General features: G+C 34.7%; 1 protein-coding gene across 1 annotated transcript; it reads right to left on the bottom strand.

Moving 5' to 3' along the window:
- Positions 1–805: 805 nt before the first annotated feature.
- On the bottom strand, positions 806–2,463 carry LOC149169397 (peroxidase 49-like). The gene is made up of 4 exons (XM_089427085.1): positions 2,166–2,463; positions 1,884–2,075; positions 1,572–1,737; positions 806–1,446 (listed from the first exon to the last, which is right to left on the bottom strand). The coding sequence occupies exons 1-4, from the start codon at positions 2,421–2,423 to the stop codon at positions 1,031–1,033; spliced, it is 1,032 nt and encodes a 343-aa protein (XP_089283211.1). The 5' UTR covers positions 2,424–2,463; the 3' UTR covers positions 806–1,030.
- Between the last annotated feature and the right edge of the window lie 13,966 nt (positions 2,464–16,429).

Raw genomic sequence — 16,429 nt, 5'->3', positions numbered from 1 at the left:
TCATCATCATGTGACTTGTCCAAATGTGGACGGTAAAATATTTTTTATCCAATCGATTCCACTCTTCACTCAATGTAACGGAAAAGCAATCCAACAACAACACAATGTGAATCCATCCACATCTGCATTGTGAATCAGGAAGGATGAAAATAACCATCCTTAGAATCCATTATTATTATAATCCATTTGACCATCAAAGTTTCCTCAGAATTTTATAAGATCAACCCTTGTACCAATGCAATTTATTTTTTTCTGTTATTATTTAAATACGTCATCGTTTGATCATCAAATATCCACATCATTTTCTGGTTGTATTAAGTTTTAACGACTGTGCCAATTCGCTGTGTTATTTTGTTATGAGATTTACTATGAGTGCGACGTGGACATCCATCTTCATCTTCCAGCACTAGATCAAAGTGCAATCGCTTGCACTTTTTGTCTTTATTTCACATGACTATGAAGTGTCTTAAGCTTTGTCAAACATATAAATCTGCACTGCCATTACTCTATGAGCAAGAGATTACATCATTAATATGTGATGGGGACTATGTCTGAAAGTTTATGTTGGACTACTCTCGTTATGCAAGATTAACATTCATAATAATCACGATGTTTACAGTGCAGGCAAGCATTCAAAGAGTATCATCACTTTGATATTCAAATGACGTATACCACCTTCACGAAACCCCAAACTTCCATTTTATTTTAATTTTAATTTTTTGGGAAAACACGATCAGTTGGAAATCAAATATGATGAATCTCAAGATCTTGATATGAACAACTCATTAAGCCCCCATTGATTCGATTATGTGGAGATACTTTTACATGAAAATTTCATGTGCAGGTTGAACTAATTTCCGTAGATTGTCTCACCCTATTTGAAACAAAATAGTTTACTGATGGCATAATTATTATAGATGTGAATTCCCTCGAAAGAATTATTTAGTAATACATTTTGATGACAGCTACAAAGGGGAACGTAAGATGAAGCAATGCATGAGAATGAAAAAAAACTAAAATCAAGTTCTGATCAACTGAGAACAGTACGACAGTTGACCCTGATTTCTCCAATGGTGCCTGTAAGAGGGCTGATATTCCCCATCTTCACCATCGATTCTGCAAACTGTTGGAGAAAGAGCTCTTCATTTTCTGCATAAGCCTTCACTGTTTCCATCGTCGTCCTTTGGCCCTTGGCGAACAATTCTTCGTCTGAGTTCAACAATCCATACCCGCTCAGCAAGTTCTTGAAGTAGTAGTTGTCGAATTTGGTAGGACTTACAAAATCCAATGGGGACAAGTTATTATCTCCTCCCGATTTCGGGCACCCAGATATGAGCCGACTATAGTAAGATTTGTCCAGGCTGGAGTCTGCCTGCCCATTTCCACTCTGGTTGTAAAGCCTCTGCCGGAAACTTGTGCATCGAGATTGGCCGATCGTGTGACTCCCTGATTAATTGGCATTTGCATTTGTATGTCATTACTTAATAATCTCCACTTAATATTGGATGCTGCAAAACGAAATGAATGAACTGCAAATTATGACGCTGCAAGTAAATACGATATATAAATACCTGAAAGGGCCACCAAGTCTACCTCATCCAGACCCTGGCGTTTAAACTTAGTAATTAGAGTCTGGAGAGTTGAGTTGGGCGCAGGGATATTGTTGTTGGACCCACTCAAACTTGCACTCCTCGAGTCTCTTCTCCCTAGTAAAACTTCCCAGCCCAGGCCTCCACTCTGATATTATTCATTTATAACATATCACTAGGAACTATTAGTTACTAGATTATAATATTGTCATGGAAATCAAGTGCTAGCAAAGAGATCTATATATGTTATACTAAGATACTGGCTAGTAAAGAGATTAGCATATGATTTATTACCAGGACCACTGAGTCACGAGCTGAAATAGCAAGAATATCTGCACAGGATACAGTTTTGGGACAGGCCTTCTCCAATTCACTCTTAATCTGATCAATGACTTCAAATCCTCTGGCAGAGTTATTGTTGGGATTTGATCCCTTCTCACTCACAATGGTTGAACTGTTATCCAGCAGCAAAGAGGCGTCGCACCCCTGTCATGCCATGAAAATTTCACCCATAAATACATATATTTTACTACTAATAGCAATTAGATCATTGTGCATAAAGAAAATAATGGTGACCTGAACAAAACAATCATGGAAGTGAAGCCTGAGTAAGGATGCTGCCATTCGAGCTTCCTTCATCACCGCCTTCTCTACGACCGATTGAACTATTTGTTCGGCCATGGGACATGAATGGTCATAAAAATGTGGAATCAAGTTATTAGAAGGCTGAGGGTACGACACCGGGAATGACACTACGAACGCCTGCAGCGAACAAAGTAGCAAAAGAGGGATAAGGGAGAGGCGGGGCGACATAGATATGGCCATCATTCTCATGAATGAACGAACTGAGATTTGGATGTATGAATGAACCCAAGAAACGCGAAAGAAAGAAGATGATGTAGGCCTTGGGTATGTGGACTCTTCCTTATATAAAGGCATGGGCAGTACTCGGCCGCGTTAACGTTGAATTCAAGTGTTGAAAAATTCAATGGAAGAAGACTGCTCAGCTACTCCACTCTACCACAACCTGCGCGGCATGCTTGATTCATATCTTTAATTGTTACTAAGGAATTTTAAAGTCAACAAGAACGCAAATTTTCCTGTCGGTTGGCTATTCAAAACCTGAAGAAGAATACGCGTGTCCGACTAAGTCAATGATCAAAGACGAATAGTGGTTGTCCCATGCATGAAAGGACGGCCGAAAGTTTAAAGGGCAGGTAGCCGCCATTGTTGTTGTTCTTGCACTCCGTGTATATAAAATTCAAATTCCTTTAACCCGCAAGTACCTCCTCTTCCCTTTTTTTTTTCCAATATAAAATAGGAAGCAGAAAGCAAAATATTTGTCCCAATGAACCACCGTTCCAACTCTCGGAAGCTTCAAAATAAGTAATTCATCTTCAGGGATCTTCATATATAAAATCCCTTTAAAGCAATAAATTTGTCTTTCGTCTACTTTAGAAACTGCATTTTTCAACCACATTATTGCGTAACTTATTTATAAATTTATATAAAAAAGTTTGAAACAAAATATAAACACTCTCCGAAGAAACTTCCATACAGCCGTATGCCACCTTTTTCCTTGAAGCCGCATCTCAACGGATTTTCTTATGAACGTCGGAGAGAGACGGCTGCTCCACTTATGGTGTGTTTGTCATGTCACCAACTCCCAATCACCCACTCCATTTTACTATTTTTTTTCTCAAATGAAAAAATCTTGTCTCAAGTTTTGACTATACATAGTTTTGTTATGGATTAGACCTAGATTGGAATACAATACCTGCGGCGAACAAATCTAAACTATCTATCTAAAATTTACAAATATAAAAAAATTGTACAAAAATTAAATATTCAAAAATCGCAGTTACATAGCCAATTTAATATTTACCCTCATGTGAAATTAATATTTAAACTAGCCATGTAATTGTGGTTTCATATACAATTAATTATTAGGTATGGGCATGTTTTATCTTTACAATTTTATGTTATTTATTGTTTGTAAAAATTATTATTTTTTAATTGTAAAGCTAAATTTTTTATATATTTAATTAGTTAAAATTTTAAAATAATATGGTAATCAATATGAATTACTATTACTATTTTTTTTATATGAAATATAGAATTGTTTGTATTGATTAATTTATATTTAATATTTTTTTGTGAGAATTGAGAGATTGATGACCATTTCGAGAGACTTGTTTGTTTTGAAAGAAGTTGTGGATTTGTCGCCCTTTCGCTGATAAATGGTTATTGGAGTGGAGTTCTATTGAAGGATCCTCCAACTGAAAGGATAGGAGGGGTTTTATGGAGGGGTTTTATCCCCCCTTCATCCCCTGTCTATTAACTGGCGTTGGTGGATTTCGTAGAGCTACACGGACTATGCGAAGCAACATATCTTAGCATGCCCACTGGAGATATTGTTGCAAAATCTTATGGTCTGCATGTCGATGAACTTTTGGGATCCTTGAGCTAGAGGAGGCTCTTGGACTTAGCAATTGCAATAGTGGTAAGTATGTCAGCAAAATGTTTTTTAAAATGTCAGAAAGAGATACTCACTGAGAGCATGGTAATGCACACAAAGTGTTTGAAAAAATTCTCCAGCTAGTGTTGGATCTGGGAATGAAAGGTGTTGGGGACTTAGATCATAAGAAAATTCCAAGTTTTGTTCAGTCCATGTCTCGTGAGTCCCTTTGTTTACGGTCATAGAATCAAATGTTGGCAAGGCATTGGCTGACAATATTCAACAACAAACAAGTATCCCTATGGGTGAGATGAGGCTCCTCTGTGGAGGGAGGAAACTAAAGATGGAAAAAGGCATGTGAGACTATGGAATTAAGAGGGATGCCACTATCTCTATAGTAGCATGCTTGTTTGGAGGTGCTCGAGAAGATCCTCAATATGCAATCCCTTTCCACTCAAAGATGCCCTTAAGTTAAATTCCAACTCTTAGTCACTAAGGGATCTCTCATGTCAAGATTTCAAGGTGGAGCATTCACCGTACACCCCAACATTTGAGGTGAATGACATTTTAACTATGATGAAGGTAGTATATTATAAATGAAAAGCCATTATATGTTGCTTCAATGGTTTTTGGCCCTCAGCCTCTGCCCTTTGGGATTGGGTTCATCAGAATCGATCCGAGAATTTAGATCTGCTATTTTGTTGGAAAGAATGTTTTGTGGTATTCTTCAAGAATCTTGAAGAGCAGAAGAGTGCTTTCAACCAGGGGCCCTAGTTTTGGGGTCATGTAGGTCTTTCAATTCAACCATGGTCTCTAGAGATTAAACCTCTTTCCATGAAAACTCTTGCTACTCTAATATGGGTAAGGCTCCCAAACATACCCCTCCAATGGATTTGGCTAGATGTCTTCCAAAAAATTAGTAAATCAATTGGTCACTTCATCAAAATAGACAGTGAAATATTGTCTAAAGGCTTCATCTAATTCATCTGTATTTGGGTTGAACTGGACATGAGTGAAGGATTACTAGATAAAATTACTCCCAAGTTCGCTGGAAAGAAACATTCTCAACCCTTTGATTATGAAAATGTTTCTTTCAAGTGTAGAGTTTATCAGCAACTTAGGCATCCTCAAAATGCATGCCCAACCTCAAAAGATTCATGTGACACCATGGAGACGAGAATAACCAATTGTGGTTGGTGGGATCAAAAGACAACAGTGTTAAGATATCGACAAGAAAAAATATTTGTTCACAACAACAAAAGACAACCCTGGACATATCAACTTCTCAAGATGGAGAGGAGACCCTAGTGGCAATGCCTCATCCATCAGCAATGGAGAATATCTTGTCAAAGGATAGTGATAGAACATTAGCAATTCATGTTAGTAATCAACAAGCTTAAGTGCACCTATGATAAAGAAATTTCATGCTGAGCTAAGACGGAAGTGATGGAGTTCTCTCAAACAATTGCAACTGATAACTCTATAGGTTGGGTAGATCTCCGTAGGATAAAAATGAAAAAATAAAAACCCATTAACAATTCTACTGTGTAAAACTAGAAATGTTGAAGATGTTCTTTGAAGTTCTCACTTCCTGATTTAATCTATTTTTTTTTTATTTAATAGAATTTAATTTAAAAAGATATATATATATATATATATATATATATATATATATATATATATATATATATATTAATATTATTTAATATAGTTTAATTTAAGAAATAAATATATAATTTTTTGTAGTTTTTATTGATAAAAATAAAATTACAATATAACTAATTAAATTTAATTCTAGATTAAACTATAAAATTCTTCTAGACACATTAAAAAAAAAAAAAAACAGCCCACGGGGCTTTGGATTGACGGTGAATGGGTGCATTGTTAAGGCACTCCTTATGAAGTGTAGAAATGGATAAGTTTATTGAGTTGGGTAAGTTTCTTGAGGTGAAAATATCTGTGAAGTGTAGAAATGGATAAGTTTATTGAGTTGGGTAAGTTTCTTAAGGTGAAAATATCTTTTAGACTGTTAGAACGAAAAAATATTTGCACCATATGAGACTTGATCTCTTTCCACACTTGGTACATTCATGGTTAAGATTGATACACACACACTTTCATTTTTTAAATTGTATTTTTGAATGCACAAATGAATTGAATGCCTTGAAAATTCCCTTGGATACTTGAATTGTTTAAACTACACATCTTAAACTTTTAATTAAAAAAATATTTATTGATTCTAGATAAAATTGTCAAGACCTTTTTAGTGTAAAACATGAGAAAAGATCTACACTTCCAAAGAGATTATTTTGTTTGGGAGATTGATAGATCCAAAATTAAAATGGATATATATATATATATATATATATATATATATGTGTGTGTCATTTTTCATTGAAATGTTTTATAATTTTATAATCTAGTTTTTTTTACTGTAATGTACATGTGTGTGTATGGGGGGTTATGTTTTTATATGTTTATTAAGTAAAGTATGTACATGAGGTAGATCTCATGTCCTAAGGGACCTCGTACACCAATTTGGTGTTGTCTTGGTAGTGACTTTAAAATTAGATTATAATTATTATAGTAAAAAAGATTGGATTATTAATTTGGAGTGGAAATATAACATACATTTGAAGAGATTTCTTACATCAAACTAAACATGCAAATAATTTAATAAAAGAGTTATAATCACACATTATAAGAAAGTTAATTAAACTAACCTTATCTGTGTTATTATAATAATTTTGAAATCTATAGAATAATTGAAGATAAGTCATTATAAAGTTATTAGAAGAATTATATAGTGCATTGTGCACATTTAATGGGTTGATTAGAAAATATGAGGAGTGAGTGAAATCCTAAAATGAAAAGGAAGTTATGCTACTTAGAACATATTGATTCTAAATGGATCGAATGTATTGAAGGAAAGAAGTCCATATGGGGATGCATTTTTTTGGTTGGTTCAATGGTAGTAACATGTTGTATTACTTTCAATTAAACCAAAATATAAGGGAGCCTTGTGTGCAACATAAGGGTTTTATACATATTAATTATATGAAATAGATTTATAAAACTATTTTACTATAACCAATGAAATATTTTGTTAATAAAGAAGGTATTCAGTGAATGAAAGAGTAAGGATATGGAGTGCATATGTATATTTAATAAAATCACAAGAAACAACCAAAATAAAATTTGCTCGCAAAAATTAATTAATATTTAATATTTTTATTATACTTGAGAAAGTTTGATAAATTAAGAGAGATTCATAGAATGCAGGAAAACATATTTCCAATAAAGAAATGATGAAAATGTTAATGTAAAAGATTGCACACATTGAAGACAATTTAAGGTAGATGTTAAACCAATTTAGTGTGTGGAGTTTCGATGTAACCCACAAAAACTCCAAAATCTATTGTCAGCTCAAGCTTTTTCCTTGAATCTCTAGAGACATGGTAGTAAACAGAGGCTCCAAAAATTTTGAAGTGATACACATCCATATTTCTCCGCGAGAAAGCATCCCCTGTTGTGATCATACCAAGAATCTCAGGAGGACTCTAGTTCTACAAGTAGAATGTTGTGTTACATGCCTCTACCAACAAATGTAGTGGTAGGCCTTGGTCATGTAGCATAGATATCGTAACTCTAACAATGCTCTGGTTCTTTCTCTCAGCTACCCCATTTTGCTTTGGGTTGTGATGTGTTGTCATTTGTCTTCGAATACCTTCTTTCACACATAACTCCTTGCAATGGTTAGAAACATATTCACCTCCATTGTTTCTCCTTAGAGACTTCACCTTCTTATCGGCCTCTTTCTGAACTAGTGCCTTTGAATTCTACAAAATTGGAGAATGTCTCATCCTTCTTTCGCATGAAAAAGATCCAACACTTGAGAAATCATCAATAAAAATAACAAAATATTTGTGTCTGGTAGTGGAGGTTGTCGAGAAAGAACCATAAACATCAAAGTGGACTCTTTCCAAGACTACATGTGCTTTTCTATCTCGCTCATGGAATGTGGATATCACATACTTCCCCAAGGTACAACCTTTGTAGACATTGTACTGCTCAAGTGCTCCTTTAGGGAGGCTAGTGGTTATTTGCTACATAATTTTCCGAGCGCCATGATGCAAATGACCCAATCTCCTGTGCGAGTGTTCATCGACATTGCGACTCTGCACTTTCTATGCCTTATTGCTTAATGTAGAACAATCTTCCACATATAACTTGTACAGGTTCTTCACATGAATCTTGATCTACTTCACCTGTCCAGTGGCTATGTGTCTGAGGAATGCTTTCCCTTTGCTAAATATCACATCATAACCACAGTCTTCCAAAACTACTATAGAGATGAGATTCTTCTTTAGGCCTAGAACAAACATCACATCTTTGAGGTGAAGAGGAGATCCAGACTCCCTTTGAAAGGTTTATGTACCAATCTGAGGATCACTATACCTTCTTTCATGTGCAAGCTCAATATAAATTTGGATATCTTTCTCCTCTAGGTCACTGAAAAACTCTCTACACCCTATCATGTGGAACAAGGAACCAGAGTCCAAGTACCACACACTTCCCATCACAGTGTTGGCCATGCATGCAATAAGGATGATGTCTAGCTCAAATCGTGAACCCAATGCCTCACCTGTTGCTCCTCTTGGGTTCTTCTTGCCATACTTTTTATGTGGACACTTTGTAGCATAGTGCTTGAATTCATGACAATTGAAGAATTTTATCTTGGATAAGTCTTTCTTCCCCCTTGGATGGATTCTAGTTTGGTTTGAGATTTATTTCATTCTCCCTTCTTTCCCTTTCCAAGCAATGAAACATTTTCTACATCCTCGCCCTTTGATGAAGTTTCATCTCTGGCATTCTGCCTGATTTTTTGCTTGTACATGATTAGACTATAAGTGTTCCCAATTTGGTAATTTCGCCCTCCCATTCACCGAGCCTTGGTAGTTATTCTAGCTTTTGGGAAGACCTAGAAGAGTTAGGTTCACAAGGTCATCTTCTGCAACATTCACACCAACCCCTCTAAGCTCATCATGAACTTGGGTAAATCTGCTGAGATATTGTAGGATAATGTAATTTTTCCGCATCTTGATATTTCAAGGTTTGTCTTCGAGGGCCAGTTTTCTATGATCGTTGTTATTCTCGAACAACTCTATCAATTCCTTCCACATTAGGTAAGGAGTTTCTTTCCCATGGATATTTCAGATAATGTGGTGTCACACTCCCTCCAAGATTATTCTTCTTGCCTTGGCTACATCTTTATTCCATTAGGCTAGGTTTTGTGCATCATATTCCCGTGGTTTGCAATATTTGTCTTGACATATTCTAGCTATCCATTTTCATCGAGCACTGCCTCCATGTGATCATTTCATGCAATGAAATTAGAGCTTCCTTTCAATGCATACTATAATCTCAATCCTTTGAAGGTCATCTTCCCAAATATGAAGATATCTTGCTACACTAAAGTTGAAAATTCGAACCTCCTCAGAAACAACTTCGAAATTCCTACTCTAATGTGAATCATGCTATGATACCAAGTGGAAATTTTCTGTAGAATTTCAACTTCTCAAGAATTTTTAATCTAAATCAAGAGACATAATTCTACTCTACTATTTTGCAGACATTAATTCACAATTTAGAACAACAATCTCAGACATGTAATAAGAAATAACACACATGCACAATATTTTTCTAGGGGAAAGAAACTACGGAAAACCCCTTAATCCTGCTTGCATTGAATCATATGAATATAAATGTATTACAGTTTCTTGCTTACTTTGAGCTCAACTTGCAAGTGAATATCCTATCTCTCTACTCAATGAGAAGCTCTAGCACAAACTTAGTCAATTTATGCCTCAGCTTTAGCACCTATTTCCTTGTGCAAATCCTGAGTAATTAGGCCTCTATTATTTAGGAATTTTCCTCTAATTGATTGCACAATTCCCAAGGTTGATCATCTCACTACATGTAACACTTGTACACTCAAGACTAGTCTACAACTGATGTTACACTACCTTGGAATCTCCACCACAGCTGGGGAACTTGAATTCTCTCCATGCACTAGTTATTTTGGGATGACTGATTAATTAACTAGATGATCATTGTGTTAGACTACTGTCCCACTACACAACTGACCTTCCCCTAGTTTTACCAACAATTAGAACTAGTTCAAATGAAGAAAACTAGATATAACTGAACTCGATTACTAAACTTTAGCAATCACAGATGCTTAACTGAACTCCAAGCCCTTTAACTTGAATTTACTGATCCAAATGAGTGACAATAGCAATGCCACGCAATTTAAATGTATCCAAGTTGTTTGGTGACGTGGAAATTTGAATTTTCTCAATTTGACCAAGGAAAAATCAAATTGACACTTTCTTGCTACACTCCTAAACAATTCCTAGCTCTTTTAAACTTACAGTTTTATTGAGGATGCCATATTTTGGTCATTAGAGACTATCTACAAGTGAATCAATGTATCTTTATGTTCAATTATTTTTCGTAGTACTTTTTCTTCTATGAGGAAAGTTGTTTCAATTTATGATTTACTTTCTAGTTTTTCCTTGAATATTGCGAAGGTGTCTTCATTTTTCTACTCTTTCACATAAAAAATGATGAGGGTCAAGTCTCTTTTGTTATATTTAGGTTTTAACTCTACAACCTTATTCATCTTTTTTTTGATGACTTTGATACCAAACTTATATTCTTTATGTTCCAAACTATTTAGGGCCAAATTGTTACTTAGATTTTCTTTTAGCTATTTATTTAGCATTGTTTCTAAGACTGTATTTGTCTTCAAAATATTCTTTTTGGGTTGATTGTTTCTTTTCTTGGATTTTTCAGATTTATCATCAATCATTTCTTCTAACTTGCTTGAAGTTTGGCTTCTCTCGCCCCTCTCTCTAATTTTAATTTTTTCGTTCATATGGATTATCACAAATTACTTTGCTATAAAACATATAATTAATATAATTGGAAAAAATTAATAACTACAAATGATATATTAAGAATAATTATTCAATTTATTACTCAAAATCAAAGTTTACTGTGAATATCTCAAATATGTTATTGAATATGTATCTTTGCATCTAGAGGCGCTCTACATCCCATTATAGAGTAGATATGTAGGTGTAATGTAAGTATGTAAACAATTTTAAATGTCGGCTTAATTAAAAAATAAAAGATTATATTCACCCCCACATTACCTTGGATATTATTAACTTGTAAAAATTAGGCTTTGTTACAATACCATGTGCCCAAAAAAATCAAAATATTTTATAACGATAAGCCAATATCTTTAACCATGGATAATCATCCCCACTTTACCATAGATATTATTAACATGTAAACAAGCTTTATTACAATACCATGGGCTAATACCATGACTTATCAATACCACATGCCCAAAAAACATAACTTGTTTTACAATCAAAATATTTTATAACAATATGACAAGATGCTTAATCATGGATATTCACCCCCACTATGTGATTGATATTATGAACTTGTGAATATACTTTGTTACAATAGCATGGCTTAACAATACCACATACCAAAAAATCATATCTTATTTCACATTTAAAATATTTTATAATAATATGACAAGATTTGAACCATGGATATTCACCATCACTTCACCATGGATATTACTAACTTGTAAATAGGCTTTGTTACTTCACCATGGATATTACTAACTTGTAAATAGCATTTGTTACAATACCATGGCTTATCAATACCAAATGCATAAAAACCATAACTTATTTCACAATAAAAATATTTAATTTTAATTTAATTTTATAACGTTTTTCTAATTGAAGCTAAAATGAAAAATGTTATCATTAGTTTTGAGATATATCTAAACCCTATGCCCTCACAACTACTAAAATATTCCCATGGAAATAAAATTAAGATTTTAATAAAATAAAAAATGAGAATAAATTTATATTTAAATATGTGAAATTTATATAATACAAATGGTATTAGCAAGAACCAACATAGATCCATCTTAAGTAAGGATCTAAGTGATGGCAGCAAGCAAAGTGAGGGGAAAAGAGGGAGAGGGGGAGGCTGAGGGAGATAGTGAGAAAATAGAGGGCATGGAGGGAGACAGTGAGAAAACTAGAGGGCAGAGAGAGAGAGAGAGAGAGATGGGGGGAAATGGAGAGAAGGATGTGGAATAGAGGGGAGGGAAGAGAGAAGAGAGAGAGAGAGGTGGATTTGGAGGGGGAGACAGAGGGAGGAAAGAACAAAGACATAGAGAGATAATGGTGGAGAGAGAGAGAGGGAGTGACAACGGAGAGATGGTGAGAGAGAGAGAGGGAGGCACAAAGATTGATGGGAGAGAGAGAAGGGGACATCGAGAGAGAGAGAGGGAGGAAGGCAAAAAGATTGATGGGAGAGAGAGAAGGGGACATGGAGAGAGAGAGAGGGAGAGATGGGGGGAGGTGGGAGAGAAAGGACTCAAGAGAGTGAATGAGAGAGAGATGGAGTTGGAGGGGGAGAGAGGGGGAAGGAAGAAGAAAGACATATAGGGAGAGAGGTAGAGAGAGAGGAGTGACAAGAGAGTGATGGAGAGAGAGAGTGAGGGAGAGGAGAGCAGGTGGTAAGAGAGAGAGAAGGAGAGAAGGGGAAGAGGGAGAGGCAAAGAGGAAGAGGGAGGGAGAGAGAGAGATAGATATGGAGAGAGAGTATGTATGTTTGGGGGGAGATAAAGAGGGAATACGAAAGAGACACATAGATACAAATTTAGATATTATATAATATTATATAACCAACATAGATCCATCTTAACTAGGATCTATCAAGCACCCAGAGGGATCAAATATCTCTCGAGGTGTAAACCATTCCTCAAGTTTTGCACTCAAAAAAGAGGTTTGCACCTAGAGAGATTGGATCCCTTTTGGCGCTTGATAGATCGAGGTTAAGATGAATATAGGCTGGTCGCACTAAGAAGGTTATAGTTGAGGATGATGGAGTTGTTATAGTGGCATGTAAATAAGACATTATATTACAAAAAATTAAAAAATAAAATAAATAATAAATTCATTATACTCAATTTGTTATATTGTAATTTTTTTAATTACTAAAATTAGAAACTTTTTGAAATATCAATTCAAAATAAATTAAAATAATAATGATTCATAACTATGATATTTTGAAACAATAGTTAATAAACATGTAAAAACTAATTAATTTAATTTATAAACAATAATTCATGAGTGAAACCATTATATTTGACAACTTTATATTTAAATTTAATTAATAAATTTTAATACTTAATATATATATATATATATATATATATATATATAAATTACTGAATTCTCAACCACAATTAAAAACAATTACTGATTTGGAAAATATTAATTTCCCCCTTTCCATAGCACGGCTAGGGGAAAGTCCTTCTAAGGCTATAGTGGGCCTACAGCGACAAAGCAGGTAGGAGTGCCTCAGATGAGACAAGTTGGAATGGAGGCAACTTAGATAGGGGCTATAAAGTAGGTGTGTTGTGGAAGGCAAGACAATGAGATCGCTCGCTTACGTTGCAGTGTAGACTTTACGAAGGGAGTTGGCGACACAACAAACACGGAATACACGAAATATTTTTGAAGATTTATATTAATTTTATGCATCAAATAAATAACATAAAATAAATAGTGTTGTGCAATAATGTGGACTGTATAAAAAAAATGAAAGGGGTCATTGCTAGAAAAGGGGTAGCGAGACACTCGCGGCAACCAACACCCGAAAGGAATGTGAATTACATAAAACTAGATAAACATCAAAACAATCACAATGGCGGCTACCTGAAACTTTCGTCGGTCTCGCTTTCTTGAGTAACACCAAACTTGAGTAACCGACAGGAAAATCTCCTTTCTGCAATATATCTAACAATTATTTAGTAAAACTTAAAAGATACGAATGAATCATCGTCCCGCGTAGCAGCTGAACACTCTTTCTTCCATTGAATTCCATGATCTTTTTGTTCTCAATTCAACATTAACGTCATGGCCATCACTATTTCCTCCCTCTTATCTCTCTTTTGCTACTTTGTTCATTTGCATTATCCTATCCTATCCTCAGCCCCCTCACGATTCTTTCAATAACGTGATTCCAAATTTTTATGTCAACTCATGTCCCATGGTCCAACAATAGAAGGATTCGAGAGAAGTCAAATAATTGCTGATTACAAAATATTTTGAAAATCTGATAGAGAAGTCAAATAAGGAAGCTCGAATGGTTCGTGACCCCATTTCATGATTAGTCATACATATTGATATGATTTCCACTGGTATCGATTAGCTTGGACTCGGTGATAAAAATATTGTTGGTTTTAATAATTTGAAACAAACGCATGTTAGGAGAGGTAAACAATGTAAAGCAAGAATACAAGGAGCAATAATACAGGAACAATACAGGGATTCGAGGGAAGTCAAATAATTGCAGATTATAAAATTTTATTTCATGATTCCTCAATTTATTTCATGATTAGTCATACATATTGATATGATTTCCACTGTTATCGATTAGCTTGGACTCGGTGATAAAAATATTGTTGGTTTTAATAATTTGAAACAAACGCATGTTAGGAGTGGTAAACCAATGTAAAGCAAGAATACAAGGAGCAATAATACAGGAACAATACAGGGATTCGAGGGAAGTCAAATAATTGCAGATTATAAAATATTTTGAAAATCTGATAGAAAAGTCAAATAAATAAGCTTTTGAAAATCTGATAGAGAAGTCAAATAAGGGAGCTCGAATTGTCCTTGATTCTATTTCATGATTAGTTATATATATTGATAGTATTGCTACTGTATTTTGGACTGATATAATCTGTTTAGATCCATTTAATTCTGGTGAGGTGAGAGGATCAAATTTCTTGAGGTGGGAGGATCAAATTTCTTGAGGTGGAGATTTCTTTTACATGCAAAATACAACCTGTAAATAAATTGATATCAATATAAACTAGTTAATATAGATCTTCAAATAGAATATTGAAATGGAATGTTGAAATATTTTTGAAAAATATAAGGTTTAATCATTTTACTCGCATATGTTTTCTATTTCTAATTTCTTTACATGAAATTATATTATTTAATAATCATAGGTGTCAACTCTATGTGGCCATCATACTAGGTTGTATAATTACAAACAACGCCATCATACTAAATTGTAGAATGACAAACTTACACATCGCCATCATACTAGGTTGTATAATAACAAACATCACCATCATACTAAATTGTAAAATGACAAACTTATTTTTAATAAATTTGAAGCAAAAGCATATTAAGAAAAATAAACAAATATAAAACAAAAATACAGGGAGCAATAAATTCCGTAATGGTATATTCATTAAATTATACCATCTGTCAGGCCAGACAGTAACTCCATAAGGAAAAAATGATTGGACTGTTTTATTCCTTCAGGTAGGTCTTCATTATATACATGAGGGAGAGACTGTTCAGTTCATCTCCTGATGACTGTTCATATTTCCTATTTATCTATTTACATTAATTCACCCAATCACAAGGATTAGGTGTCAACATTCGCCCCATTAATCTGAAGGGATGTATGTGAGTCCAAGCATCATTCTGAATCGTTCAAGCTTTTCCCTTCCAAGCTCTTTGGTGAATATGTCTGCAATTTGCTCATTTTTGGAACAATGATGAAGATGGATTGTTTTGGCCTCAACATGATGTCGAATCCGATGATATTTAGTACTCATGTGCTTCGTTAGATCATGGAACTTTGGGTTCTTGGCCAACTTTACTACAGAGGTATTTTCAATCATGAGTGGAGTTGATTGTACTTGTTTTACATGCAAATATTCAAGAATTTTCCTGAGCCACATAATTTCTTTTGTTGCTTCAACTGCTACCACGTATTCTGCTTTTGTTGTGGAATCTGCTGGAACTGATTGTTTGCGTGATCTCCAGGAGACAGCTCCTGATCCAAGACTCATAGCATATCCTGAAGTTGATACCCTAGTTTTTTTGTCTCCAGCGAAGTCTCAATCAGAGTATCCAATCATACCGAAGTCGTCCACCTGTGTATACTTGATTCCAAAGTCTTGAGTTCCTTTCAAGTACCTTAGAACTCTTTTTGCAGTATACCAATGTCCCTCATAAGGCTTTTGCATAAACTTGGAGAGGATTCCAACAACAAACAAAATGTCTGGTCTGGTAGTAGTTAGGTAGTTGAGACTTCCTACAAGTTGTCTATACTTTGTTGCATCCTCAAATTCTCTTCCTTCAATAGATGTGAGCTTTACCTTTTGTTCCATTGGAGTAGTGAGAGGATTGCACTCTGTCATGCCAAACCTGTTCAACAGATCTCCAATGTATTTATTTTGAGAAAGAAA

This window comes from Pinus tabuliformis, chromosome 4_2, assembly GCF_031772625.1.
Source record: "Pinus tabuliformis cultivar Carrire ecotype Pingquan chromosome 4_2, CPIR1, whole genome shotgun sequence".
In the NCBI taxonomy this organism is placed as follows: Eukaryota; Viridiplantae; Streptophyta; class Pinopsida; order Pinales; family Pinaceae; genus Pinus; species Pinus tabuliformis.
This window is presented reverse-complemented; position numbering and strand designations above follow the sequence as displayed.